Source organism: Motacilla alba, chromosome 2 (assembly GCF_015832195.1).
Source record: "Motacilla alba alba isolate MOTALB_02 chromosome 2, Motacilla_alba_V1.0_pri, whole genome shotgun sequence".
NCBI lineage: Eukaryota > Metazoa > Chordata > Aves > Passeriformes > Motacillidae > Motacilla > Motacilla alba.
The window spans coordinates 89284482-89304284 of NC_052017.1; the positions used below are offsets into that span (position 1 = coordinate 89284482).

A 19803-nucleotide genomic window follows, 5' to 3' on the forward strand; every position below is an offset into this window, starting at 1 on the left:
AAAAAATAATGGCATAAACTACATTATGCAGCTGTGCTGTGTGTGGCAACTGCACTTGTAACTTTAAGAAAAGCATAGGTCCTCAAGAATTAAAATGCCAGACCCGCAGATCTATAACTCCCATATTATCCTAAAGTCATTACAAACATTTCAATGAGGGTGCCAGTTGATTCTAATAACAGTGTGTGAAAATGACACACAGTAGAGGAGACCAACATATTTATGTGCCTATAAACAGTGAAATGTTGTGATAACTTTGCTTTAATATCTGAAAATGACCATGATCTGAGCTTTGAATATATTAGACATTTTTAATATAATCATGAGGTTTGAAGTTTTCTGAAGTCAATATCCATTCTCACTGTAACAGATCCGAGGCTACTCTTGCGTTCAACACTTGGTATATTTACCTGAAAGTGCAAAATGGTCATCAAACATTTCTGGCACCCTGAAATAGGAGTTGGGGTGCTGGTGAGCTGGTAAGCCCCACTGCTCCCCCAGCATCAGCAGCTAGTGCAACCCAGACATAAAACTGCTTCACTTCACCAGACCGCCAAAACTCATGAAAAAAATTAGGATCCCTGCCCTTAAATGGAGAATTCAGGGAACGGCAGTGACTGAGGCTTGTTCTCACCACTCCTTTCCTGCCTGATGCTCAGACCACCCCAGACCACCGCGCCCTGACCCCCCCCAGGCCGAGAGGGGCCTTCCTCTCCTCCCTGAACCGCTGTGGAGTAAGTTTCGCACAGCGCAAGCTGCTTAGAGACTGACCGAAGGTTTGAGCAGGTGCGCCTGCGGCAGAGCAAGCAGCTCTGGAAAACCTGGAAAACATCTTCCTTTCCAGACGCCGGCGACAAAAAGGGCGCAGGAGCGGGGTGAGGGCACTGCGGGGCCGCAGCCGCGCCGGAGCCGCGCTGGGTGACCGGCGGCTCGCTGCCCTCGCCACCTCCGCCCGGCCACCGCCGGGCTGCCTCCCATCTGGTCACACAGGGCCAAGCGGGACCGGGAGAGAATTCCCTGCCGAGCAGACAGGTTTGATGTTTTGATCCGTGGGTACTTGTGCAGTTCTGCCCCTGCGTGTTGGGTACATCTGCGCCCAGGGGATGATGCCGTCCTTCGCTTAGGACTGCATGGGTGGGAGCTTCACTGACACCCATGAGGGACTCCCAAGCACTGCTGCGTCTCGAAATGGTGCCTGAACATTGCTCAAGCTTTGTTTTAAGCTTGCACCTACTCTTACCCTCCCTGCCCACGGTTTGAGTATACACATGGCTCCCCTTTCCCTCTTGCTGGTGTTTTTCAAGCAGAAATGCTTGGTGGATTCTTACCTACCAAAGGAGGGTAAGGAAGAAATAACTCTTTCATGTTTGGCATCCCCAGGCCACCTTCCCCACCTCCAGAGATACCTTTTAACGTCTGTTTTCTTATCTAACAGAGATCCGGCTTCCTGCGTGGTGCCAGAGCATCGCTGCTGGGGCAGCAAGGGAAGGAAAGGTCGGTCCGACCCCTTGCTGCTCCTTCAGGCCCTGCCGATGGCCTCATTGTGTTCGGGAAAGGGGGAAGGACAGACCGAAAGTTCTCGGTCCAAGCGACAAGTAGCCGCCCAGTGACACTTTCGAGAGGACCCATTGTCAAACCATAGAGATGATTGCCAGGGCAGAAGCAAACAAACAAATAAACCAAAAATTTTTTGACCTAGGTTCTCTGCCTCAGGTAAGTAGAACACATCAAGGAGAACTTCCCATCACTGAATAAGTTAAAAAAAAAAAAAAAAAAAAAAAAAAAGGGGGGGGTTCTGGTTTTCATTTTTTTTTTTTTTCTGGGTCAGTTAGTGCCCGAGTTGTGGTGCTTCAGACGAATCTTCCGACAAGTGTTGCAGTTCAGCACTATATGCGTTGTACTTTTTACACAAACAATGCGAGTAGCTGGAAAACTTGGGAACCGAGGAGAAAGGTCAAGGGCAGAGGCTGGCCGGTTTTTGTTGCCACGGCTGAAGAAGCATAAATAATCAAAGGACTATGATTAGTTGCACTGACCTTAAGACTAGGGGGAAATTGAGACCAAAAAAAAAAAAAAAAAATAGATGACGACTGTTTTGTAGCTTGTCACTCCCCGCTCTGACATCTTCCTGTTCCTGGCCAGGACCTTTTTCAGACGCGGCACAGAGAGGAAGGGACAGCAGCCCTGGGGAGCAGCTCCGATCCCGGCGGCCGCCCGGAGATGCGCAGGCAGCCAGGCGGCCTCACCGCCCCGTGCCGAATGGCGCCGGCTTCTCGCCTCGCAGTTCAGCCGGCAAAGCCGTCCATGTCTTGTCTCTCCCTCGCCCCTACCGCCCGCCCCCACTGCCGCCTGCGCGGCGCGGAAAGGCGCGTTACTTACGCGAGTGGGCGGCGGCGGGCTAGGCAAGGCTCCCCCACGGGAGGCGAAGGGAGCCCCGGTCACAGCGGGCTCGGCGTGCCCACCGACGACTGGCAGAAGCAAAGAGTTAAAATAAAAGCATAAAAATATTGTGGGTTTGTGGTTTGCTTTTTTTTTTTTTTTAATATTAATGTTCTTATAACGGAAGTTCTTATCAGTGGGTTGCACTGTACTTGGCAAACAAGCCTTTTTACCTTTTAAACAAATAATTCATTAGGTAATTAAATTCAAGTGAGATTACTCTAATTAAATATACACTGCTGTTGAATCATAATTTCTATGTGGCCTAGTTAAAGATGAACGATCTCTTATTCCTGACAAAAAAAAAAAAAAAAAAAAAGAAAAAGAAAAAAAAAAAAGAAAAAAGCTTTAAAAGAATTCCCTGGTGACTGGAATAATAGATTTATACACCACCGTACAGAGGTCATTTCAAGAAAGAAGAGACACCAAACACAACATAAAGGGACTTTTCATGTCTGGAGATACTAGAATTTCAGGTTTTATTGCTGCAAGTTCTATTAAAAGACTTTGTGGAACCTAGGACGAAATCAAAATTATCTTTCAAAAGGCGATAAGTTATATAAATATGTGCACAAACAGAAATGTGTCTCTGAAGGTATTAGTTCTGCATAATTTCCGATGAGTAGCTACTAGGCCTCAAAGGAAACAGTGCATCTTGAAATGCTCTGAAGGCTTACATTGGCCAAAATAAGGCAGGACTTTAGCAAAATTAGAAGTAACTTTGTAGCCAACGATGTGCTATATGTCCTGGTTCCCTTTAATAGCATTAGGCGTTCAAACCATAAAGACTAATCTGGAGAGTAGAAGTTCCTGCTCTCTGCTTTGATCTCCTTCCTCTTGGCTGTTTAAAGCTGACAGTTTGGCTGAATGGCATTCACTGCTTTCATTTGTAAGACATGAGTTTCCTAGTGTTCCAGAGCTAGCAGCTACACCTGTACTGCAGGAATTTACATTGCATTGCTCCAGGATGGCATTGATTTGGGACGGGTGAAATACAAACACAAACTAATTAAAAACTGCATAATGCAGCCCTACAGGAACAAGACAGAAAAAAAACCCCAAATAAATACAACTGCAGCTGGCACGGCAATTGTGCCTCTGCCCCCAAGCAACAGTCTGGTGACATAAAATTATAAACCTTAAAAAACTCACATGATTGCTGTTGATCATTTTGGAGACAAAATGGAAATTATTTTGTTAATTAAGTTCAGACCATAAAATATTCATAGATAGGTAGATAGATGGACAAAGAGAGAAACAGTGAGAGAGGCATACATTCTACATTCCATAGATTTTAATCCTTGTTCATATAGGCCAGTGTGCATAGCTCTAATAACTCGTTTGCAAAGTGCAAAGGAAAAGAACATCCATGAATTCACATTGCCATCACAAATAAATGTAAGTTCATCTGAGGTGAACTGATAAAGGATTGATAAAATGTCACCACCAGGATATAGGGGGGAAAGTCAATTTCTCTTAGTTTACTTTTTTAAGAAGTTGTATTTTTCATTTTGAAAGTGCATGCTCTCTCTCTCTCTGAATAAAATAATCTTTGTAAACACCTCACTAGCTACCTTGAGTACAATCAAACACTGCAGCTGCTCAGGCTTGGATTCCTTCCTGTACTGCCTGTATACACAGAAGATGTGTACATATTCACATTTAGGGAATCACTCAGGTATCCCTGATTCTGAGTTTGTGTTTATTTAGACAAACCAAACCATTCATTTGCACAGTCAGAGGTCTAAAGGCTGCTGTTACTATGATTTAAATAGTCAAAATTAGAGTGAGATTTTAAAAATTTCCTTCCTTCCTTCCTTCCTTCCTTCCTTCCTTCCTTCCTTCCTTCCTTCCTTCCTTCCTTCCTTCCTTCCTTCCTTCCTTCCTTCCTTCCTTCCTTCCTTCCTTCCTTCCTTCCTTCCTTCCTTCCTTCCTTCCTTCCTTCCTTCCTTCCTTCCTTCCTTCCTTCCTTCCTTCCTTCCTTCCTTCCTTCCTTCCTTCCTTCCTTCCTTCCTTCCTTCCTTCCTTCCTTCCTTCCTTCCTTCCTTCCTTCCTTCCTTCCTTCCTTCCTTCCTTCCTTCCTTCCTTCCTTCCTTCCTTCCTTCTTCCTTATAACAGAAATGTCCCTGTGGTTGGGCGTGAAGGGGAGGAGAGGGGAGTCTGGCGCTCCAGAGCTACATCACCTCTCCGCCTATAATTGTTTGTCACATGCCCTGTTGTCACAAAGTGGGGTTGTTTCCCAGACCCTGCTGGAAAAAAGGTGCAAAGTAATAATGAGTGTTTAACAAGGCTCATAAATCAGGGCTGATGAGAAGCGCTCGGGACAAGTCACACGGCGGCGACAGGGCCTGGCAGCGGCCGACCAGTGAGAGCAGACCCCTGCCACGGTCCTGCCGAGCCACCCCCGCACTGCCGGCACCCCCCAAAAAGTAAACGTCCTCAAATGAAACACAATCCCATGCTAAATCAGATGTAATACACTTAATGAAAACTCAGTCAACTGATCCAAATAGTCGGCAGTCGGTGCATAATTAGAGTCTAGGAGAGATATATTAAATTAATGGATTCTGTCCTGCACAGATGTATCATTAAAATATATAGGATTAAAACTTAACATGCTAGAGTTATTTTAAAATTACACATTAATAAAAAGACAGCTAGGAAAAAAAAATAAATAAAAGACAATGAAACTACCTGCTGAGAACAGTCAGAAAATTAGCAATATAATAATCTATTAATCTATAATAATAATCTAATAATCTATAATCTATTTTTTTTGCACACCTCCTTTTCCCCTCTCACATTCTTTCCACAGGAAAGAAAATGGAAACAGACTATTAACTGAAGAAATCGTCTTAAATTTCTTTGTCTATTACCGATGAGAGCTGAAAATGAAAAAAGGATTTGCAAAAGAAATCGTTACCAGGATGTTTCAGAGCAGTTACAGAATTAAATGAAAACTTTTCTCCCCAAGCCACAAACAAGGCGCTTTAGAGACTAAACCTCCCTTTCTTTGGGTAGATCTGATTATCAACGCCGTATAAACTCCGAGTTTTACCAACGGGGCCATATGCTCGTGTATCTGCCCGCGGAGACGGCGCCCAAACGCGTGTATCACTGTGGAAATTACACGGGTGAACCGTAGACTAGTAAGTATCTGAACTGCACTCTCAGATTGTGCTCTGCTTAGTATCCTATTCTCCCCATAGTTAGGTGTCTCCTTTCAACATCTCTGTCATCTCCATTTGAAGATATTTTCAGCGGTTTATCACTGCCATCTCCAGCCCTGCGCATTTGCAGCAGGTTATCACAATTGCCAGTCCCCTCTGGCTGATGGGTTGCGCTGATTACCATCACTGCCCTCAGATATTTGGTGCGGATTCCCAGCACTGCAATATCCACTCTTAGGACATCTGGAGCAGATCAAAATCACTGACTTCATTTTTCAGTAGAGTCAGTGTAAAAGCTTCACACAGCCTCTTCGCACACGACCCCTGTAGTCAATTCCCGCAGAACCAGCCTTCAGTTAAAATTCGGCCAAGCAGCGACCCCTATGTCTGGATTTGCATTTCTTATCGGACCCCTATCTAAACTGATTTGTTAATAATAAAGAGAAAATCTCTTGGCGCTGGATGCATCGCCTTAAGAAACTGGAAGGATCACACTGTCTTAGCAAACTCCTTCTCAAGAAAGGCTCCTTCAGAAGTTTATCTGCCCAATGATCTTTGAATTAGATGAGCGTGGCCATTTAGGTCGATTTACTTTAAACAGTATACAATTTATTTTAAGCGATTACCTTAGGTATAATCACATTATGCTCAGCGCTGTTAGGTATTTTTCTCCCGCCTGATTTCTGATGTGCATCCGCTCTCCGACGGGAAGGTGACTGCTTTTCACTCTCAGCCCAAATCCTTTTTTGCTACGTGACTGTTTATCGTCTTTTAAAACGCTGTTCGGCTAATGAGTTGGCACCGCACTCCTTTTTGTTAGGTCTTACAGAAAGTTAAGGAGGCGTTCAAGCAAATACAACATAGTTCTCAGGGGGAAAAATGGACAAAAAAAAAGTAAAAGGAAGAGGGTTTTTTTCCGAATTTTTATTAAAACTTTTTTTTTAATCTGTATTTTATTCCACCTATTAACAATTTGAAGCTAACTTATGAGTAGGAGGCGTTGATCACATCGACCTTTGGGACTGTTTAGGTCCAGGGTTTAGGGAAAGATTTTCCTAGCGCTTCGGGCAGCTGCTGCTGATGTTTGTAATTTTCCGTACAGTTTCGTTCTTTTCGCACTTTTGTTATTAAGCTCCTGCTATAGGTCTTGTATGGGAGGAAATAAACCCAGAATCTCCCAGACCTTCACTAAACTGATTTTCAAGCTAAGTAGCTTAGTGTAGCAGCTCTGGTCCCAGCTTACTTGCACAAGGAGGAAAAAATTAAAAAGGGCTTTGAAAGGTTGCCTACTAAAGTGACTTAATAAACCGTCAGAAGGGGAAAAAAATGGCCAATGTCCTGTGCAGGAGCAGGAATCACGTGGGGATTGGCATTTTCTGATCAGAATTGTGCATAATTAATGGCGTTCGCAGGACCCTCCTCATCCTTGCTCAAGGAACTTTGCAGATGACGAAGAAAGCTTTCATACCAGGCTTCTAACTTTCCCCCCTTCTTGTCGGTTTTTTTCTTTCTTATTCCCTTTTCCTTCCAATTTACGCTTGTTGTTGTTTTGTTTTGTTGTTTTGGGGTTTTTTTCCCCTTGTCTCCCTTCTTTTTATTCTTTCCGAAATCGCAGTTACAGGTAACCTGCACTTTGTATTTATTTGCCCTATTTCTACTCAAGGTGAAGAGTAGCAAAGTTCGCACCAAAAAGATGCAGGGCTGATAGAAAAGCAAAGGAGACTTTTTTCCTTTTTCTTTCCCCCTTTTTTTTTTCTCCCCTTAACCGATCCGAGAAGGATGAGAGAGAGTGGGGGAGGGGATGACTCACATTTCTTAAGCCTCCAAGTGGAAACCTTTTCTGGATACACATTCCACACAGATCTAAAGAGCTAAGAAGATTTCGGCAGCGTCGGTGCCTTATCCCACCTTTATTTACCTGAAGCCCTTGTAATGTGACACTTCCATTCGCAAATTAAGGCTGCAAATTTCAAGTCCCACTCAGCTCTGTTACGGCGGTGCATTTTTGTCTGAGGGTCGCTCTCCTGCTTTGAGGGTGAGATTTTGGAGCGGTGCGGGGGAGGTACTGCTCTCCCTGTTAGACATAGGAAAGTTCCCTATTTCCAACTGATGGGGAAGGAAGTTTGATCAACACCGTGAGACGGAGCGGTTCCCTGGAGCACGGGGAGGAAAAGGCTGGCCGGGGTAGGAGACACCCCGCGGGGGCGTTGGCATGAGGGGAGGCATTTCCCTCCGCTCCCGCGCGGCCAGTTCCCGGCGGGATCCGGGCTGGGAGACTGCGAAGCCCCGCAGAGCGGCCCGAACCTTAGGGCCGGCTCACGCCCCGGGCTCGGGAAAAGGAGAGAGACACCCGTCGTTCCCCCACTCCTCCTTCTTCCCTTCCCCCTCTCCCCTGCCAAACACTTGCATCCCGAAAAGCCGCGGGCCTCTGCGTCTGCGGCCGCTCCGCGCCGCGCTGTCCCTTAAGGAAGAGCTCGGCCGCCCCTTCAGCACAAAGACGGAGCTCCTGGGCTGCGGGGACCGCGGCGGCGAGGGCTGGGCCGGGGACGGCCGCTCCGCGCCCCTCCGCGGGGCCTCTCCGCCCGGGCCGGCCAAAGGGACGGCAGCGCCCGGCCCGGCCCTGCGGACTCTCTCCGCAGCCGGGGGAGCGGGAGCGCAGCCCCGGCGCGGGCTGCGCGCTGAAGTCGCGGGGCAGAGCGGCCCCCGGCAGTCCCACCGGGGCTGGGAAGGTCGGGGCAAGAAACGCCCAGCCCTCGGCCCGCCGCCCCCGCGCTCCTCGTTTTCCACAGCGGGGGAGCTGGGAGGGCCCCGGCAGCGGTAGGAAAGGGAAAGTTTGCGGTGCCGCCCGAGCAGTGCGATGCTCTCTTGGTCCCAACGCGGTTCGGGCGAGCCCAGCCACGTCGAGGAACTGGACAACACCGCAGGCAGGGCACAGCGGTGACAGCCCGCCTCCCTTAAGGCGGCCCGGTCCCTCGCAGAGGAGTCCTTTGTCTCCCGCTGCACCTTCCACCCCTCTCCAAGGGGAGAAAGAGAAGGAGAGAGGAAAAAAAATCCCTTCCTCTAATCATTGTTGTTAATGATCGTAACGGCAAGAGCTCGTTTTGGTCCTTTCGTGTGTGTGTCCCCTGTGTCCCCCCGCCCGTCCCTCTCCCTCTGTTTCTCCCCCGATGTGTTTCCTTCGGTCCCCACTGAAACGGGAGGATGGAAGTTTTGACAACCAACAAGACACTCGGTTTCCCCCTAACCCCCACTCCCGCTCGGGGGCGAGGGCTGGGGGTCCTCTGTGCCCCTCGGTATACATGTCGAGGTTGTTGATTTGCGGGATTATTTCCAGTATTCCGAGAACTGTCGCAATGCCTATGATAATTGTCCCTGAGTGTCAATCCGTCGGCAGGGCATGAGGAGGAGAAAGGGCGGCGGGGAGGATCGCATCGCTGAGGGTCTTTTTTTTTTTTTTTTCCATTTTTATTTTTCTTTTTCTTCTTTTTTTTTTTTTTTTTCCTTTTTCCTTTCCTTTTACTAAAGATTCTTCTGGGAAGTACTGCTAGGAGCCTTTTGACTTTCACCAAAGTTGCGCATATGTGTTTGTGTATGAGTGGCGTTTGTGGGTTGCTGTAGAGAGAGATCGCATTTATTTATTTATTTATCTGCCTTTTTTTTTTTTTTTTTTTTTTTTTTTTTTTTTTTTTTTTGGTAGTGGTAAATTGTTACAAGTTGCCTGGCTGCAAAGCCCCCTTTTCCTCTCACGGCCACTCTCGTTTGTTCCTGAGTCCAACGACGACAAGGGGGACTCAATGTTAAAGGTGGAAAAAAAAAACCCCAGCAACACAGTTGTTTTTGTTAAAAGGGGACACACTAAGGCTGCGAAACAGCAAAACCCCAATGTTGGACAGCTGTAAAATCGTGTAGACAGGTTGTCATACAGCAGTGGGGGCTTTTCTGAAAGGAGCCCATTGCTAAACATTAAATACACTCGGAGCAGAGCACAGCAGCTGCGCGGACACACGCACACACACACACGCACACGCAGCTCCGAGCCGAGCGGCCCGGGCTGGGCTGCGCACCACGTGCTGCGCCGAGGGGGGCGGCGGGGCGGGCGGGGGGCGCGGGGCGGCGCTTCCAGCTCAAGTGGGTGCCAATCAAAACATCAACTTCAAATTGTATCTGAAAGATCAGCCTAGGACCTAAGGGCAGACACATCAGTTGGAGCTCAATTGTTGATCAGATCACATCTAAGGGATTTAGGAGCACAGAAGAGCCGAGATTTGAGGAAAGACACCCCACTGAATCCTGCCACACTCCTCCTCCTCCATACCTAGGGTGCAATATATATCTGACAGAAAGAAATCAGAACGAAAAAAGAAAATTATCGGCTCGATTTCTTTTCTCTCGCCCTGCCTGACTCCAGTAAAGAGCGGGGGGGAGGAAAAAAGAAAGAGAGAGAGAGAGATCCAGAGAAGCCCGGGTTTGTTCCGCTCCCCTCCCCGGCTCTTCAGCAGGCTCCCTCCTCCCCCTTTCTTTTTTTTTTTTTTTTTTTTGTATAATTCCTTCCCCCCCCCTTCCCCCCTCCTCTTTTTTTTTTTTTTTTTTTTTTATATCTCTGCCGCTTCTGCTGCTGCCGCCAGTGCTGCTGCCGCCGCCTCTGTGCCCGCGCCCCGGAGATGTCCTTCCCCCAGCTGGGCTACCCGCAGTATCTCAGCGCCAGCCAGGCGGTGTACGGGAGCGACCGGCCCGGGGTGCTGGCCGCCGCCGCCGCAGCTGCCGCCGCCGCCGCTGCCGCCTCGGGCCGGCCCGCGGGCGCCGAGCTGGGCAGCGGCTCGGCCGCTGTCACCTCGGTGCTGGGCATGTACGCCAGCCCCTACAGCGCCCCCAACTACAGCGCCTTCCTGCCCTACACCACCGACCTCGGCCTCTTCTCCCAAATGGTGAGTGAGCACCGCGCTGCCCCCCGGGCCTGCCGAGCGCGGCCGCGGGGGCCGGGGGAGCCGGGGGCGGGCGGAGGCTGCGGAGCCCAGCGCGGGGGGCGGCGGGGCCGCTGCGGTGGCGGCTCACGCCCGGCGCGGGGTCCGCCGTGGAGAGGAAAGCGTGGCTGTCGACGGGTCTGCGGGGGAGAGAGGGGCTGGGGGTCACGGGCTCCGTCTGCACGCGAAGCCCCCCATCCTCCTCGTCCTTCCAGCCGGGCAAAACTCCTCCGAGTTTTTCTTGGCGGTGGAACCGCTAAGCAGGGCTCCTGCCTCCGTATTGTCGGCTTACCCTAGCAACTCGGCTATTTTTTGTTTTCTTTTCTTTCTTTGTTGTTATTGGTGTTGTTGTTGACGGGTGATATTGTCGGTCCTGCTGTTTCACTGGGCTGTCCAGCGCGCTCCTCTTTCCGCTTGGTACTTTTCTTTGCCGCTGAGCAATAAACAGGTTCCGTCCGAAAGGCCAAAGTGTCGGTAGCTGGGGCGCCCGTTTATTTCAAGGCATTTTCCTTAAGCCTTGAAAATGTCCCGTTCCGTTCCTTGAACTTTTCGTACTCGGATTATGGCGGGTGTCAGAGATGGGATTTGCATGAAGCGAAAGAGGGCATCTACATCCCATTATAGGCATCGAGGCAGGAACGCATATCGGCGTTAATTCTAAGAGAAATTGTCGCCACCCAGACTGTCCTCGGGATTAATTTGACATTTTCTTGAAAACTTAACAGTTAGAAAGTGAAACATTTTTTTTTTTTAAACTAACTGGTTTTATATCCGGTGTCGTTGAAACGTTTTCGTTGCTGGTATCACCAAAATTGTCGGCGGCGCTACGCATAGGTTCCACTTAATTTTCTAAATGTCCCTCTTTTCTCTCCCCCGACACAGAAAAGTGTGAATATTTATAACTGAATGCATGCAATGCATACCTTGTTAGGGTTCTTAATAAATAAATGTAGGCAAATAGGAAAATGCGCTGTTGAACAAGGGATAGCATCTGAAAACAGATAATTTTTCTACTGCAAACATTTCCTATAAAGTCACTTTAAACAGCATGCATTTCCTACTCTTTTTTAAATCTTGATTTTGGAAATGCAGTAAAAGTTGAGACAGAAGAAATGAGTGATTCACAAGTGGCTTCTTCAAAAGAATTCCCAACAGAGTTTACACAAAAAAATATCATTTCAGCAACAATAACAGAAGACAGCAGAATAAAGGGAGTGCAGAAAGCCTACTCTGTAACACATTACAAAAATTACATCGGGCTACTCTTTGTGTATAAGCGGTGTCTCTGAAATTAAAATACATGATCCTTCTTAACTGTTTGACAAAGTTTAATTAGTTTCTTCTCAAACATTATTGAAGAGGTCGATTTCTAAGGCTGACATAAATGATGACAGAGCAGTATGAAGAATGTATTTCTGGACTAGGCAAAAAACAAAAACAAAAACAAAACAAAAAAAAGAGGCGAGATCGTAATAGAAGAAATAAAGAAAGAAAACTGCTCGAAATGTTAGCTATTTTGGAACAGTTCCCGTTCCTACTCGCAAAGTATCGTGGTATTTTATTACAGTGTTTAACCATAACGGTGATATTTCGAAATAAATTCTAAATTTCTGAACATTTGTAAATTAAGAACTAAAATATTAGGTTAATATCTGGACAATTTGCGGTAATAATGAGGCCTAATGAGGTTGCTAGAAAGATAAAATGTTATTTACCAAAACACTTGATGGGATAATTTGACTTGCTGTGTTTTACTACTGATGATAAAAAGAATATTGATTGCAAATAAATCACCGTCTCTAAACGCTTGTAAACAACTTATGTTTGCTCTAGCCGGATCAAAGTAAAACTTATGAGATAAAGGGTCTACGTATCCACATTCTACAATGTGTGAATCAGTTTTCATTCCAGAGTTTAAAGGCTGTTCTAATAGTTAGAAGTTAATGTTTTACTCCAGAATCTTGGTGTATGATTTGGGGAGCGGGGATGGTGCTGTTGGCATGTGTGTGGAAAGTCTTTCACATTATAAGTCTCTTCGTACTGAAGTTCTGCATTCATCCCCCCAGCCTCATCTCATTAGGAGCAAAAATAAAGAAGGCTCTGCATGCATTTCTAACATCCTCCTGGATACTTTGCAGATAAATGCGGCGCTGCGCGCGGGCGATAGTTGGTAACTGCGGTGTAGTACCTGTTCTATGTGCCTGATAATTTCAAGGGCACAGTAAATTGTCTCGCCGAGGTGAAGGCGAAGTTGCTGCGTTTCCATCGTTTGGTTTGGTTTGTGGAGAAAATACTCATAATGTCTGTCAGAGCCCCGCTTAGCACCTCTCTTTCCTTTCCTTGCAAGAGGGGGGAATCATTTGGGAACAACTCTCTGTATGACCTAAATGTGAAGAGCCTGGAACGGGCAGGGCTGAATTTGGCTGTGAAGACCCTTTGCACCGCTGAAAGGCGTATTCCGGCTCCCGGCTCCCGGAGTAGCCTATTCAGGTCTGTTAGAGACGCTAACGAGATAATTGATGTGCTTTTTCCTCTCCGCTTGTCTGAATGTGTTGCAGGGCTCCCAGTACGAGCTGAAAGATAATCCGGGTGTCCACCCTGCTACCTTTGCTGCCCACACTGCCCCCGCCTATTATCCCTACGGACAATTCCAATACGGGGACCCAGGGCGGCCCAAAAATGCCACCCGGGAGAGCACCAGCACCCTCAAGGCCTGGCTCAATGAGCACCGCAAGAACCCCTACCCCACCAAGGGTGAGAAGATCATGCTGGCCATCATCACCAAGATGACCCTCACCCAGGTTTCCACCTGGTTTGCCAACGCCCGCCGGCGGCTCAAGAAGGAGAACAAGGTGACCTGGGGCTCCAGGAGTAAGGATCAAGAAGATGCAAACCTCTTCGGGAGTGACAATGAGGGGGACCCCGAGAAGAATGAAGATGATGAGGAAATTGACCTGGAGAGCATAGATATAGATAAAATCGATGAGAATGATGGGGAGCAGAGCAATGAGGAAGAGGAGGAGAAGCCCGAGCTCCTGAGACAAAGCAGTGAAGAGGAGCACTTGGAAAAGGAGAAGGATTTGGCACTGTCAGGGTCTGAAGGGCTGAAACCCAAAGACGCGCTGGCCATGGTGAAGGAGGCCTCTGACAACAGCACGAGAATCATCAGTCCTGGGGGACCAAACAATTTACAGATGCCATCTCACAGCAAACCCAAGATTTGGTCTTTGGCAGAGACGGCAACCAGTCCTGATGGTGCCCTGAAATCTTCTCCTCCTCCACCCCCTCCTCCCCAGGTTAACCACACTTCTCCTCAGATTCAGCACCCCGCTTTTCTCCCTAGCCATGGACTCTACACATGCCAGATTGGCAAATTTCACAACTGGACAAATGGGGCTTTCCTCACTCAGAGTTCCCTTCTAAATGTGAGATCCTTTTTGGGAGTAAATCACCACCATGCTGCTCATCACAATCACCATCTCCAGGCCCAGCAACAATCTTCTGTTTTAACAGCAACCCTGGGAGCGCTAAGCAGCGACAAACCTTCAGAGAGGACCAGTCCCAAACACATAGGTAATTAATGTATCAGGCTTTCACCTCTCCCTCCACCCCCAACACGTGCACGTGAACTTCTCCTTGAAGGAATGGTGTCACACTGGTGTAACTGATTGCTTTTAATGGAGCTACAGTTTACTCTAGCGTTGATTTCCGGCCCCCCACCCAGCGCGTTGGTCACATACATTAAGCACATTTCACGTGGCCTATTGCATTCTCACCCTATACGCCCATCAAGTAAGATGAAAATTCAGGAGGAGCGCAGTGAAATGTATAGGTCTGAGCTTTCCTTCCCCCTTTCATGATCCTCATCTCCCAATAACTTCGATAACAATAAGAAATGTGTCAAGAAAAGCTTGCAGACTACTTAAATACTGAAAGTAGGGTATAGCGCTGTACACACACACACATGTATCTGTTCACATCTGAACAGGAGGGTGAGAGGGAAGTGTGTTCTCTGCAGTGTCCAGATTCTTACTGCTGTTATTCTAAAATGGCTCTCCTGTTTTTGTTTGGCTTTTTTTTTTCTTTTTTTTTGTTTTGTTTCTTTTTTTTTGTCTCCTTCTAGAAAGAGAAAATGTACCAAGAACTGACTCCCCACCCCAGCCGCTAAAATCGCCCTTCCAGCCTGTCCGTGACAAGTGAGTTTGTTTGTTTGTTTTCACTGTAGGAATGTTACTTATGTGAAACAGAATGTTTGAATAATAAAGGCTAATTATAACACCTAATCATCACCATAATAATACATTCCGACAATGAGAACAGCACAGGAGTTGCTCTAATCTTTTCAAACTTAGACTAAATTGCAATAGTACATAGCCAGACTGTAACTTTTCTAAAACCTAACAGATCTCAAAGATCTTGTGTTAATTACACTAGAGACAATAATTTTTGTCGATTATCTATTACTCAGATGCTATAGAAGTAGACACACAATTGAAAAAAAAAAGATACTTTTTTTTCTGAAAGATTGTTACGTCTTTTTTTTTTTTTTTCTTCCTCCCTTCCCCCCCCTGCAGCTCTTTGGCTCAGCAAGAGGGAACACCGAGAATTTTAACAGCTCTCCCTTCTGCTTGATTAAATGATTTGGTGAAAAAATATTACACAGACTGGTATTAAGGACAGAGAGAGTGAAAAAAAGAGGAAACGGTATAAACGACTCTCATCAATCTCTTTTTGCAATAAGGTGGTGCAAATCCATAAAAGCATTACACAAATCTGTAGATGGATCCCCTTCCTCATTGTACCATTTCAGATCGTGTTATTCTAACCATTCTTGGATTATTTGTTTGGTAAATGTTTCCCATGTGTTTGTGGTTTTCTTTTTTTCTGTATATAGAGTGATTTCAGATTGTAAATAACACGTCAGCAAAACTTGTCTAAATCATATATTTTTGTCTAATAAACTAAATGAAATTATGAGCTCTCTTCAGGTATGTATTCTGTTGCTACAGATCTTATACATATATTACAAATCTATTCAAACATTTATAATTAGTTTTCTAAAGAAGTCAAGTCTCCTCCTTTGGGTAACTGAAACTTCAAGTCACAAATCCCAGCTATTTTGCCAAAAACAAGCTGTGAGCTTCCTTTTTAATACACACAAAATTATGAAGTTGAGTGAAGCTGGCCTTAGTAATATTAAAGTTACTTTTTCATTTTTGGTGATTCAGATGTATTCTGTTGTATCCATTTTCCAGACATTAATGGACCTGACTTCCACTTACACTTCAAAATAGCTTCTTAAAACTGAAAGGGACAAGTTTTCTCACAGTTCCCTAGTGTATACCTTTGCTGTCCAAACTGGTTGCTAAGTTGGATCAAGAGCTTTAGTGCTTTGGTATATATTCTCACCCAAGAAAAAAAATCACAGTTTAGGAAAAAGAATTTTTTTGTAGCGATATGCGTTTTGAATAAACACAGAGGAAATATAACGGTGAAAGATATTTTCCGGTGAGATTAAATACAATCTTAGTAGAAAAAAGGAAAAAAAAAAAAAAAAGAAAAAGGCAGCTCTTGCACATCTTAAAAACCTTAGAAGAAAGTTTTGCGATTCTGATCTGCTGGTTGAAAATAGACTGAGAGACAGGATCTATCGTTTTATAAAGGCATTAATCCTACAAAGACAGTCCGTTGAAATGTGTAATATTTTGAGTGTTTATTTCTCTTTTTTTTTCCTTCTAAATGAGAACACTAAATGAGCATTGAGGTGCTAATAAGATACCAGATGGTTGTTGATGGTGGAAAATGGAAAGAAGCAGCTGGGAAAGTCATTAAGAAATAATGCGGTGACGCCCTACCCAAACTAAACCAACCTCAAACCAGGACTTGCCGGAAACAAGATGAGATTTTCAAATAAAATATTAATAAAATTCTTGTCAGAGATCAGAATATTGAGCTTGATTTAGCTAAAAATCATCTCAATCAAAGAGCAGCCTCCGTAAACTATGGCTTAGAGATCTGTTGGCAAAGCGGTGGAGGCGGTGGGCTCCTACATTTTGCGTTTTTCTGATGGAACAGAGAAACAGGTCAGGCAAAATAGTTTTTGTGTGGAATATCTGAAGGAGAGCATCTGGAAATAGACTAATTTTGACATCCTGCAGTTCCTAGCATACCATAAATTAGTTTGCATTTTGGCTTTTAGTTGCTTCGGTGTATTCTTTTTTCCTTTTCTCAAATGACAGACAGTCTTGCGTTGGTAATTGTTCCAACAAAAGAGAACATTGCACTTTTTACCAAACTAGAGTAATTTGGCCTTCGGGGACAGGGAAGACGTATTTAAAAATAAAAAAGAAAGAAAGAAAGAAAGAAGTTTTCAAGCCTTGTAGAGCTTAACGGTGCGCCAGGTCAGTGCAGGTGTAAACCTGATGCAATTGCTGATTTTTCATATCCATCCAGATGAAATCGCCTCAGTCCCGCACCGGCTGCCCCGGTTCCCAAATTCCTCTCGGGAAATGCGGCCGTCCTCGAGCAGCCCGGGGCGCCGCTGCTGGCTGTTAGGGACCGGCTCCGCTCCTCCAAGGTGGAGACGGCACCTTCAAGGCGCGCCGGGACGCTCTGCGAGGCAGGGGGGAGCGGAGCGGGGATCCCTGTGCGGCACAGGAGCCCCAGCAGGGACCGGAGCTGTGCGGAGCGGGGCGGCGTGTGTGCGTCCGGCCGTCCGCCTCACGGCCAGCACCCGCTCCCCGAGCGCCGGGGCCGAGCGGTACCGAGCCGTCCCGAGAGGTTCCGAACGGTCCCGAGCGGTCCCGAGCAGTTCCGAACGGAGCCGCGGGACGAGCTTTGGGCAGGCTCGCAGCGCCCTCTGTGGGCGGCGGGCGGCGCCGTGCCCGCGCCCGGTCCGCGCTGCGCTGGGCTGGGGCGGAGAGCCGCGGGCTGGCCGCCTTTACCTCGGCCGGAAAGCCAGCTGCATGCAGCCTCCCGAGTGCGCTTGCACTTCTGATTATCCTCCGGAGAGTGATAATTCCCAGTCGTTATCTAGTTGGCAGTTTTCCTCCTTTGGAAGCCTCAGCATCTCTAGAGCTGACTCTGTTGCAGAACTGGATTTTTTTTTTCCCCCTCATCTGCCTATTTGAATTTCCCACCTCTTCCCCCCACAGTAACCTAACAATTGTGACTCTTCCCTCCCCAACCAGCTGAGGGTGTTACCGGGAGAGGGGGACAAGGAATGAAGCCCCTCGGGGTCAGCACCGTTCCGTCTTTCCCCGCCGCGCCCGGAGCGTTGGCCGGGGACGGGCTGAAGCACCGGGCTCCTGTGTCCCCTGCGGCTGGCCAAGGCGGGGGCGGCCTGCGAGCCGCATGCCGACTGCTGGAGGAGCGCGCCCGGGGCTGCGGCTGCGGGCTGCCTGCTCGGACAGAGCGTGCTTGCGCCGAAGTTTTCGGACAGGAGCGCAAGTGGCTTCCCCTTAAAAAAAGGGAAAAACGACAAGTCCTGAGGCCAGCTGAGAAACGCCGTGTTGTTTAAGCCAGAAAAGCTCCGGCGTGGCTGCGTGCCTCAGGGCCCAGCACTCCCCGAGGGCCGCTGCCTCAGCGTTTTCGGCACCTGGGGGAGCAGGGAGATCGCCTTTCCCTCCCCGGAAAGCCACAGGGAGGTGGCCATTTCTGCTACAGGAAGTTTCAGACAGAGAGGACGTGTACGGGTGGTCATTGCGCTACCGCACGGAGCCCTCGGAGGCTGCCCGGGAGCGGTGCGGGGTGCGGGGCCCGGGCCGGGCGGGACGCCCCCTCACCACCCTCCGGCGCCGGGAGCCCCCGCGCCGATGTTAGGAAGGAGCGGGAGCTTCACAGTCCCGAGGTTTCGCTTGTCACGTGAACCGTGCTAGGAATGATCGTTTACGTCACCCTGGCAGGAAAATAATTTGTAGTTTTTCTGTCATATTTTCATTGACATCCACCCCAGCAGATGTATACCAGAAAATACCAGAGTGCAGGGAGAATAATGAAGAAGCTTAAGCTAAACGATTTGCCGTAATTAGGAATGCTTCGAGCTGATAAGAGTAAATTGGAAAGTATTAGCTTCCTACTTTCTTTTTTTTTTTTTTTTTTTTAATGATGATGCTATCCTAACCTGATAAATCAAGTCAATGAGAAAATTTACATTGAATCGAATGGGAACTACAAGGAGTAAAATACTTCTTCTAGCACGACAACCGAGTGCCAAGATACATTTTCGTGCTACTTAAAAGGCTGCCAGAAAACACCTTTTTTATACATTTGCATAATCCTCCACCCTCCCCCAGTAATAAATGTCTTGTTTTTGTTATTATTTACTTATCAGTAACAGAAGAATGGCAGAAATCTGTGAGGAAAGAACACTGAAAAGTTGATATAATCTCGAGTTCAGCAAACTCAGAAATTCGCAGTTGCCAGAACAGATTAAAGCAAAAGGCAGCTTTACGGGGATTTGGCTTTGTCACAGAGATGTAGTTATGAAACACGCTGATTGGTACGCATGCCTCTTTTTAAAATCTTTTTTTTGGTTTTATTCTGAAAAAAAAGGTCTATTTTTAACAAGTGAAAAAAAAAAAAAGCCCAGCGGAAGGGAAGAAGAAAATTAGTAGGGTGTGTGTACTCAAACTGGCTCGTTCCTATGATTGTTATCGTTCCCGGCTCCTGTCATCCCTTCTTGCTGCTTTGGTTGAGTTTTTGATGCACTCTCTGAAACCGGAGCGGCCCCGCAGCCGCCGCCGACAGCAGCGACCGGCGGAGCTGGGGCGGGGGCGCGCTGCGGGCTGAGGCTGCCCCCGCCCCCGGCAGCCCCGCACCAGCCCTGATGATCGCGGGGCTCCTTCGATCTCTGGCTAACTTTCATGGTATGACCATGTTTTCCCCAGCCCGTTTTCTTTTTTTTTTCCTTTTTCTTTTTTCTAACTTTTTTTTTTTTTTCCCATGGGCGCCGATCAATTATTCACACGCACATTTATCTCCCCTGCAATATGGAGAATTCATATTCATATCTCTGTTTTAGTGGCCTGACACAGATTAATGTAATATACGCCGCGGCTCGGAGCGCCAGCCCCGCTCTATGAATCATGCACTATAAAGTTTCAATCGTCCTTGTAGATGAGACTATTACAAAGAGCGCGGAGCGGCGGGGGCGGGGAGGCGGGGCCTGGCAGCAGCGGTGGCTCTGCGCCTCGGCCGACCATCGGCCCCCTGTTAAACAGGCTCGTATTGAA

The 19803-nt window shown here is 47.3% G+C and overlaps 1 protein-coding gene across 1 annotated transcript; it reads left to right on the forward strand.

Annotated features, from left to right (window-relative positions):
- Positions 1-9790: 9790 nt before the first annotated feature.
- IRX1 (iroquois homeobox 1) lies at positions 9791-16119 on the forward strand. Its single transcript, XM_038129880.1, has 4 exons — positions 9791-10534; positions 13129-14143; positions 14694-14766; positions 15145-16119. The coding sequence occupies exons 1-4, from the start codon at positions 10271-10273 to the stop codon at positions 15200-15202; spliced, it is 1410 nt and encodes a 469-aa protein (XP_037985808.1). The 5' UTR covers positions 9791-10270; the 3' UTR covers positions 15203-16119.
- Positions 16120-19803: the final 3684 nt, after the last annotated feature.